This window comes from Triticum urartu, chromosome 6 (genome assembly GCF_003073215.2).
Source record: "Triticum urartu cultivar G1812 chromosome 6, Tu2.1, whole genome shotgun sequence".
NCBI lineage: Eukaryota > Viridiplantae > Streptophyta > Magnoliopsida > Poales > Poaceae > Triticum > Triticum urartu.
The window spans coordinates 345,434,902-345,445,184 of record NC_053027.1 but is presented as its reverse complement, the minus strand read 5'-3'; the positions used below and the strand labels follow the sequence as shown (position 1 = coordinate 345,445,184).

At 48.3% G+C, this 10,283-nt stretch overlaps 2 protein-coding genes across 2 annotated transcripts; one reads left to right on the top strand and one right to left on the bottom strand.

Moving 5' to 3' along the window:
• Positions 1-1,005: 1,005 nt before the first annotated feature.
• Positions 1,006-6,562, top strand: LOC125513452 (ras-related protein Rab-2-B-like). Its single transcript, XM_048678570.1, has 6 exons — positions 1,006-1,239; positions 1,395-1,534; positions 2,287-2,369; positions 2,455-2,659; positions 2,747-2,815; positions 6,160-6,562. The coding sequence occupies exons 1-6, from the start codon at positions 1,194-1,196 to the stop codon at positions 6,247-6,249; spliced, it is 633 nt and encodes a 210-aa protein (XP_048534527.1). The 5' UTR covers positions 1,006-1,193; the 3' UTR covers positions 6,250-6,562.
• Positions 6,563-6,694: 132 nt separating this feature from the next.
• LOC125513453 (small nuclear ribonucleoprotein SmD1a) lies at positions 6,695-9,871 on the bottom strand. Its single transcript, XM_048678571.1, has 4 exons — positions 9,717-9,871; positions 9,521-9,597; positions 7,122-7,313; positions 6,695-7,030 (listed from the first exon to the last, which is right to left on the bottom strand). The coding sequence occupies exons 1-4, from the start codon at positions 9,728-9,730 to the stop codon at positions 6,969-6,971; spliced, it is 345 nt and encodes a 114-aa protein (XP_048534528.1). The 5' UTR covers positions 9,731-9,871; the 3' UTR covers positions 6,695-6,968.
• Positions 9,872-10,283: the final 412 nt, after the last annotated feature.

Sequence of the window (10,283 nt, the reverse complement as noted above, 5' to 3'; positions counted from 1 at the left end):
GCCCTCGCCATTTCGCTCCACCTAGCGGGCGGAGTCATGCGCACCGCTGGCACAGGGGCTACTGTCGTGCCCGTGAGACTGGGGGTACCCAGGCCCGTCTGCTTGCGACCCAGTGCGCGGCGCCCGCCAGGAAGCCCAAGGCTGGCCCTCCACCAGGGCTTCACGAGCAAGACCCTCGCGAGGCGCACGTCAGCGAGCGCCACCAGGAGCCCCGTGAGGCCCTCCAGCAAGGCGGCCTCCCAAGGCCCCTCGCGGAGGCGTGCAAGTCAAGAGCAGTTCGGTAGAGTCCCTTCACGTGGGTGATGTGCATGGCGACGAGCGAAGCTAGAGGTGCGCCAGTAGGCGCGGATGGGAAAGCTTTCCTCTTTTGTGCTAAGGGAGCAAGGCCATCCACCAGTTCCCAAGGCGATCCCCAAAGGCTGCCAATTTAGTGCATGAAGACCAAGACGATAGGATTATCAGTAAATGGAGGCCTTCATGGTCCAAATCAGCAAAAGAAACACCTGAAAGGAGGGAAAGTCTAATGTACTCCCAAGCTTAGGGTACTCTCGATGTTCCAAATTCAAAAAAAAACATTCTTAAATGTTTCAAATAAATCCGACAAAAATTATGAATGTTCATAAGCAATGTGACTACAACCCCTAAAAATTTCAGCTCCAAACTTGAAACGCACATTGAAAAACAAAAATGTGAAATCTAGCATGAATAGTGTTAAAAAAACAAAAGCAACATGAATACTATTTACATCTGGATTTCAACTTTTTGTTTCTAAATGTGTATTTCGGGTTTGGACCTGAAATTTTTAAGGGTTGTAGTCATATTCCTTATGAACATTCATAATTTTTTTCTGAATTTTTGAAATATTTAAAAATTATTTTTTGAATTTGGAGCACCGGGAGTACACCAAGCTTTGGAGCATCTGATACTTTCCCCCTGGAAGCAGATCCAGCCGGATTCCTTGGCCGCGAAGGGCCGAGACGAGCATGAACGTGGCACGCGCATCCAGCCAGCTAGGCGCACCGTGGGCTGCCTCTCGAGTTTTTGGTCGGCCAACATCAAAATAGCTGTCGCGTGCGTCGGTTGCACAAGCGCCCGCAATTCCCCTCCCCCTCCCTTCTCTTAAACCAATCAGACGCTAGAATCCTTGGCAATTCGCCGCTCCTCCGATCCGTTCGCCGCCGCCGGGATCGACCATGTCGTACGCCTACCTCTTCAAGTACATCATCATCGGCGACACAGGTTCGCAAAATCTCTCCCCTGCCCCTCCCGAATCTCTCCCTATGGCCCCTGGGTAGGAATAGGATCGGATCCGCGAGGCCGCTGAGCTGCTTTCTTGGCCCATGCGCGCCGCTTGCTTTTCTTTTAGCGCGTCGTGATTGCTTTTCTTTTTGCAGGCGTGGGCAAGTCATGCCTGCTGCTGCAGTTCACCGACAAGAGGTTTCAGCCCGTGCACGACCTCACCATCGGCGTCGAGTTCGGCGCCCGCATGATCACCATCGACAACAAGCCCATCAAGCTCCAGATTTGGGACACGGTTCGTGCTCCACGCCGTGCCCTTTCTGTTACAACTAGCAACTCTTGATTCAGATGCAATTTAATTTTGGCCAGTATAGTTATTTTCCCTCCTACTGCTTGCAGTATTGCCCCCCGGGAGTAAATGAAGCATACATTCCTTGTTTTATTGTCTTGTCATATGCTAGTTTACAGTATATTACTAGTAGTTATCTTGGTTAGATATGGATCACTCTCTCTGGTCAGAAAAGGATGCCCCATTTGGGCATTGCTGCTTTGGCACGGATTCTAGAAACCAACTTCCATCTCTCTATTGGTCACCAATTTCCGTTGTAATATGTAATATATTTGCAAAGCCTAATAAAAGATTATAGTAATCCAGTGTTTCCCAGATAAACCTACTAGTATGCATTTCTTGAGACGGTCTAAATAGTACGTATTCACCAAGGTGTTTTTTTTAATTAAAGTTCTAATGGTTTGACTGCATTTCCCCCCAATATGGGGTTTGTTACCGAAGGGGTCCTTTTGTGGCCACTTAACTTAAGAGCTTCGCACTCATGTTTATACTTGTTCTTTTAGCTTGTTCATCATACCATGTTATGATTTGCTTTTCATTAGTTACATAACAAGTTTTGCTGTTGATGACTGCTTAACTAAATTGGCATGTGATTTTGCTTGGGATTGCATGTTTCTGTAGTCCAGGATCCACCGTGGTTGTTGAGTTCGACTTCACAGAGCCCTCCATCTCATACCTATCATTTCTTCACATTACAGGCTGGCCAAGAATCATTCAGATCTATAACAAGATCATACTACAGAGGTGCTGCTGGTGCTCTTTTGGTTTATGATATCACCAGGTACGGTAGGTTTGGGAATACAACACTTTTTGTGTTCAAATTTCTGCATGCTAATGGTCCTTCCACCTGACTGACCATACTTCAGGAGGGAAACTTTTAACCATCTTGCGAGCTGGCTAGAAGATGCAAGACAGCATGCAAATGCCAATATGACAGTGATGTTAATCGGAAACAAATGTGATCTGTCTCATAGACGGGCTGTCAGCTACGAGGAGGGTGAACAGTTCGCCAAGGAGCATGGTCTAGTCTTTATGGAAGCATCTGCAAAAACAGCACAAAATGTTGAGGAGGTGATGGTTTATTCGTAGTGTGCTTTGTGGGATTACACTTTTTAGTTTGTGTCCAAAAAGAAAACTCACATCCTTTTTGTGGTGCAGGCATTCATTAAGACGGCTGGAACAATATACAAGAAAATCCAAGATGGTGTTTTTGATGTATCTAATGAGGTGAGTGTTAAATTGCTTGGATTTTCTGTTTATCAAATAACCAAGTTAAATATATTGGTCTGGTCTCCTTCTGGTGCCATACATAACTTGTACTCCCTCTGTTCCTAAATGTAAGTCTTTTTAGAGATTATAATATGGACTACATATGGAGCAAAATGAGTGAATCTACACTCTAAAATACGTCTGTATACATCCGTATGTAGTCCACATTGGAATCTCTAAAAAGACTTATATTTAGGAACGGAGGGAGTATAACAGTTTTTTACTGGAGATCTTGTCATAAGAAAATGCAACAAAATGGCTTTGGGGATATGTTGCTTGTTCCATGTGAGACCCAAGAGATCTTAAAAATGTGCAACTGTAGATCCATATAGATCTTGGTAATATGTCTAGAGGGTATCTGTTATGGCCGGTTTAGCTAGGCCCACCGGGCAATCTTAGACCACAAGTTATCTTAGGTTAATTCTTATGCAAGTTATCTTAGGTTAATTCTTATGCAAGTTATCTAGGTTATAAATATAGGCTGTAAGACTCTTTTTGGAATCAAGCAATAAGAAGATTATTATCTCTATTGCCCGGCTCCTAGAGGAGCCGGAACCCTAGCCGCCGCCATCTCCCTCCTCTTCTGCGACGGCGCCCAACCGCCGGCGCGGCCGCTCATCGCCTCGCCCAGCTCCCTCCTTCCCTTGCTGCTTACGCCTCAGGCCTGGTAGGGTACAAGTTCCTACCAATTTGGTAATCAGAGACCAAGTTCCGATCATGTCGCTGCCACCACCACTGCCGGTGCTTTCCAGCGGCTCCACCGCGCCGATGCTGCCGGCGCCGTCCCTCACCGCGCCGACGACGTCCGCCGCCGGATCAACCACGCTGGCGGGCCCCGTCTCCATCGCGACCCCGACCGCGCCGTCCTCCACAATTCCTCTTGCGCCACCGCCGTCCGCCGTCTTCACACCGAAGCAGGTCACGGCCACCCTGCGGGACCTCGTCACCGCCGTCCAGAGCCTCTACCTGCAACAGCAGCAGTACGCGGCCGGGCCCTACATGCCCCTGCCGACGGCGCCCCCTGCCGCCTACGGCCACACGCCGTGGCCGCCCCAGGGCGTCTCTCCGTACGGCGCGCCCTCTCGCCCTTGGTGCCGACGCCGTCCTTGGGCCCCTGGCCGCTACAGCAGATGCCGCAGGCGGCGGCCACCGGACCGCTGCAGCCGTTCTCCGCGCCGACCTGCATCGGGCAGCCCCTGTTGCCGTTTCCAGCGGGACACCCCGGCGGGACTACGCCGGCCGCGGCCCCTCTGTGGTACTTGCAGCCACCCCCTCCCGCGGCCACCGACGCCCCCGCCCACCCCCCGCCACCGACGCTCCAACCACCGGCACCGCCCCTGCGTAGCTCGGGGGCACCCTCACCGACCGGCCTCCCGATTCATCAGGTCCGGCTCCCGCCCTCCCCGTCGCCACTTCCAGCGTGGGCGGCTGGGTCTTCGCCATCGCCGGTCTACACCACGGCTCCGGAGCAGCCGACCCCGTTTCCGCAGTTCGGCGGGCCATCCAGCTCCGCGGGTCCCTACCCGGAGTACTCCGACCAAGCGCCACCCGCCTCGCTGCTCCGCACCTCTGAGCCAGCTCGACACGGCGCTCCGACCCAGACACCGCCACGGTTCGCCAAGATCGATTTCGCCACCTATGACGGCACGGAGGACCCCCTCAACTGGCTCAACCAGTGCGACCAGTTCTTTCGCGGGCAGCGCACCCTCGCATCGGAGCGTACCTGGCTCGCCTCGTATCACCTCCGCGGCGCGGCACAGACCTGGTATTACGCCCTCGAGCAGGACGAGGGCGCCATGCCCCCTTGGGAGCGCTTCCGCGAGCTCTGCCTCCTTCGCTTTGGGCCTCCGGTTCGCGGGAGCCGCCTGGCGGAGCTCGGCCGCCTTCCCTTCACCTCCACGGTGCAGGACTACGACGACCGTTTCCAGGCCCTGGCATGCCATGTGTCGAGTGTGACGGCGCAGCAGCGGGCCGACCTCTTTGTCGGTGGACTTCCGGATCACATCCACGTGGACGTGGAGCTTCGGGGACCCCAGGATCTCCAGTCGGCCATGTACCATGCCCCCGCGCTTTCGAGCGCCGGGCGGTGGCCATCCAGCAGGAATCACCGTCCCGGACCGCTGGGTCGCTACCCGGGCCGGATTCCGCACAGGGTCGGCCTGCACAGGCTTCTGCGGCACCCCTCGCCGTGACCGCGGCACGCCCGTTCTGCCGGCTCACCTCAGCCGAGCTACTCGAGCATCGCCGCCAAGGGTTGTGCTTCAACTGCGACGAGCCCTACACGCCCGGCCATGCCTGCCCGCGACTCTTCTACCTGGAGGTTGCAGACTACATTCCGGAGGACGCCATCGCCACCAACCTGGCCGCCCCAGCTGTCGAGAAGGTGTTTGACGCTGGTTGATCGCCTCGAGGAGTTCCGCAAGCGCTTCCCCACCTTACAGCTCAAGGACGAGCTGTTTGTGCAGGCGGGGAGAAGTGTTATGGCCGGTTTAGCTAGGCCCACCGGGGAATCTTAGCCCACAAGTTATCTTAGGTTAATTCTTATGCAAGTTATCTTAGGTTAATTCTTATGCAAGTTATCTTAGGTTAATTCTTATGCAAGTTATCTAGGTTATAAATATAGGCTGTAAGACTCTTTTTGGAATCAAGCAATAAGAAGATGATTATCTCTATTGCCCGGCTCCCAGAGGAGCCGGAACCCTAGCCGCCTTTAACCCTAGCCGCCGCCGCCATCTCCCGGCGCCGTCGCGGCCGCTCATCGCCTCGCCCAGCTCCCTCCTTCCCTTACTGCTTACGCCCCAGGCCTGGTAGGGTACAAGTTCCTACCAGTATCTTATCAGGTTGTAAGCATTTAAGTTTTGGTAGGAGGACAGGTGTACTTGGGCAGGTCAACAAACTTTTCTGTGTTAGGTAGTAATTGGAAGTGCGATCATGTGCTTCTCTTAGCATTTGATCATCTAAGCATCAGGGGATGAGTGTGGATAGATGATTAGATGAGTCTCCAGTTATATATTCTCTCTTTTCTTGTTTCCTGTATTTTTTGATTTGTGCCATTTATTCATTTGTCATTGGCAGCTCCTTTTGTTCCATTCGATACCCCATAAATGCAGCTTTTTGTCCTTGGCGAATAGATGAAACCAAAGTTTGATTTACATTCATTCTTCTTCTAAGAACGTCTCTTCTACTTGATTCTGAAACAGTAGTTGTTTTCATTTCCTGTAGCGCTGATTGGCTAGGCTAGCACTGTTCCTCCCCCAAACTAATGTTCTCAATGTATAATGTTTTTTCCTTATTCGCCGTAGTCCTACGGAATCAAAGTTGGCTATGCTGTCCCCAATGCATCCGGAGGTGGTGCTGGCTCGTCCTCTCAATCAGGTGGCTGCTGCAGTTAAGCAAGTTTACGACCAAGTCCTATCATGTGAGACTGAAAACAGCTGCCCAGGTTGTTGTCCTTCCTTCCGCCATTGACGGTGTAATCGGTGAGCAAATGTTCATCAATGGTGCTTGTCTACACTGCGCAATCTTTCTGTAAAGCAAACATCTATAGTTTCTGTCCATTTGTGTCTGTAACTAAATGGTGTGGATATTCATTTGTTCGATGTAATAATGCTTTGTAGACTACAGACATGGCTGTGCAGCAATTGCCCTTATCCATGTCACAATATTTGCCCTGATACTTCCATTGCGCAGTATTTGTCCATGCTATTTGTGCTTGTTGTTGATGATGCATTTAATATTTGTCCAATAGCAATAGTCACAACCATTGTTAAACTTTGTCGGATATTACATGCTTGGGGCATACCAAATTGTTGTTAAAAATAGAGAAAATGAACAAAATTGAGAAGCACCCAGATAAATTTCCTAGAAATGGGAATCATGACACAGTAATCGCAAAATAAAGATAGTACACTTTTGAACACCCGTAATATAAAGCTAGCACACTTTAGAACATCAGTCAAACACCAACAACATAATTCCACATCAAGAACAGCTGGTACAGCCAATATCAACGTCTTCTTGGCTCTAATAAGAATATTGCTCCGTACAAGTAGGAAACCAGATTACACTGCACACAAGCATGCAGTGCAAAATTTCCAAGGTATAACATAGCTCAGCGCCCCCTGCCACGACCGCGCCCACGACCACGACTGCGCCCACGACCCATAGGTTTCCCTGCATCCAGATGAAGGAAGGGGTGTTCAGAGAACGGCGCCAGTGATAGTACATAAACTAAATAAAACACAGAAAGACACTAATACCATACCTGCAGTAGGCTTCTTAGGCTTCACCCTTGGTGTTTCCTCAACCAGCAACGTCTCCAGGTTTAAGCTGTCAGGAAGGATGTAATATCGAATGTTGTTTCCCCTCACACTAAGGTGGTCAAGGGTGACAGGATTCTTCCCTTTCAGTGTGAGCTTGACAGTCTTCAGATGAGTATTCATGCTGATGTCGACGCCTACAAAATAGGCATGAACTCAGGACACTGGCATACACTACTAATGAATACACTTCAGGATGATTACAGGCCATAATACAAAATGATGAGAAAGAAAATTATATCAAAGGACTGACAGACAGATTAATTGTAACTAAATATGGATATGAATGCAAGACTAGCAATTCTGAAACCAGAATCCACTACTTTTACTAAAACAACACAGCTCATGCCATTTTCAAACTCCGTTCCAGCAAAACTCCTATATGTTCACATTAGATACTCAATAACTTGAAAAAAGTTGAAAATACAAAATAATATTTCCTACAACCTTAACATGTGGGTTACATCCAGTACAAATTTCAAGTGATTGTGTTGTGTAGATATCACAGGTAGGAAACATCAGAAAGTACTAATGAAGTGAGATCCGATGATGGGATATGTAAAGTATTTGAGGACATTTCTAAAATCAATAACCGGCATGGCTGTCTCAGCTGCAGATGTTACTATTCAAAAAGGAAGATCAACTTTACTTATCTGAAGTCGTTAGAACTTCATAACATAGTAAACTGTTCATTGCTAAGCCGAATAGACGATTAAGAAGACCTGCAATCCCTCCGGAGCAAGTATAATAGGATGACATAAGAGGTGCCATATCATATTTATGATGAGTTGGAGGAGAGAGAAGAGAAACGGGCTATAAATCAGTAGCTAGCTCAGCACAGGCTGCAAGAAGCACTGTCAGAGAAGGAGAAGGGACAGGTAGTGATAAAGTAGAAAATGCCTATAGTTAACTATTATATGGGTTAGCTTTTACTTTGGCTATAGATGACATGATTACTATACAGAGCAGCAGTTGGCTATACTATTAACCATGCTCTCAAACGATGCCAGCTCATGAAGGAAACATTGTATTCTTAGCATTTTTACTGCACAGAATTACATTTGCAGAATACATTTCAATTAACTAGCTTAACATCTTAACAAATACAATTAAATCTATAAAATGAATTAACATGCTCTCAGTCACCAGATTTATCAAGCCTGTCTATTAGACAGGCGTATAGAGGGACAGTCTCAACCAAGAGCATGTAACTTTAAATGGACGTGGAAAACAAGACTAAACAATCAACCATGAAAAGATTTGCAGAACCAAGCATGTCGCAACATGAAGGTAAGTACAGCTAGCATATGCTGAGTTTATTTAACATGCTATATTACCTTGTATCAAGTTACAGACAGAGTAATTTCTATAGAACGAATGTCAAAATACACACTATTAAAGCTTACTTAGCAAGGCATAGAAAACTGTCCACCTGAAGTTTTCCTACAAAACCTAATATATTCCACCAGGGATTCAGAACATGAAAAAGGTAATTCAGTAAGAAAATACTCCCTCCATTCACAAATATAAGATGTTAAAACCTTTTTTTAAATCAGATGTATATAGACACGTTTTAGTGTGTTCATTCACTCATTTCAGTCAATATGTAGTCCATATTGAAATATCCAAAACATCTTATATTTGTGAAAGGAGGGAGTACATTTTAGGTTTCATTTGATACTTTCTTTGCCATTTCCATTTCAACATCCGGTAACCTAATCATCTGGTCATCAACATCTTCTCGTCGCTCAACAGTTATCCAATCTATGTTTGGTTTACCACGACATAAGCAACATTACCTACTGAAATCAGGATACTGCAAGAAATTAATCAAACAATTCCCATCAGAATTTGTTACTTCTACTACTAGTAACCTGAGTAAGTAAACTACAAATAGTTGCAACATTAAGAGATACAGATAAAAGCTTAACCAAAAACAAAAATACAGACAGCTGCAGGATTCGACTAAAAGGAAGGCTCAAGTGCACACTAGCTCGACATGGCAGCAAGCAGATGACAGCGCTGAAGACCAACAAACAGCCCTGCTATGTCCATGGATTCCAATGACAGGGACAGAGGCTTTGCACAGAAAATCAAGTGGCTTCTTAAAAGTCATAGCAAACAGGCGACACCGCGCTGGCGCCGTCGCCAAATGCATCGAACCAAACAAGTGAACAACCCACCACATCAGCAAAGAAGCCCCCCCCCCCCCCCCCCCCCCCCCAGCCCCCCCCCCCCCCCCCCTCCCCCCCCCCCCCCGCCCCCCCCCCCCCCCCCCCCCCCCCCCCCCCCACACACACACACACAATCTAGTTCTCTCAGTAAAGATCGGTGCGCATCATACCAATGATGGTGCCGTGGACGGTGGTGCCATTCTTGAGCTCGATGGTCACCGTCTCGTTGTTCAGCTTCATCAAGAATCTGCAGGCCACCCAAATCCGCACCAATTTGGGCGAAAATTTGCACCGGAAGAATCAGTAAATTCCAGGGAAATCGAAACTGAATCCTAGAAAAAAGGTCGAACAAGGAGCACCGGTTACCTGACGAGCTTCATCGTAGAGGCGCTTGGTGGCGGAGGTAAAGCTAGGGTTTTTGCAGGGAGCTGCCACGAGCTGCTTCTTTTCTCAGCGGGGAAGGAGACATAAACCCCCGATCTGGGCGAGAGACTTCGACCTGGGCTTAACTGGGCCGTAGTTATCTGATTCACTGCGGTCTGCGAGAACTCTAAGGGCCAGCCTCCCCAGCTTCTCCTAAAATCACCACTTTATATGTTTTTACAATCCTAGCTAATTAGACCTTAATTAGATAGGATTGTAAAAAAATTATAAAGTGACGATTCTGGAAGAAGCTGGGGAGGGGGGTGATTCTGAGAGAATCGCCGAAAAGAACTGGCCCTAGCTAATTAGACCTTAACTAGATAGGATTGTAAAAAAAATTATGAAGTGACGATTTTGAAAGAAGCTGGGGAGGGGGGTGATTCTGGGAGAATCGCCGAAAAGAACTGGCCCTAAGGCCTATTACGGGCGACCACTTGCGGCCTGGCCCATTTAGCTGCGGTCGATCGCTTTAGGTTCGAGGCTCGATCGGTTTACTTTTTTTTCATTTTA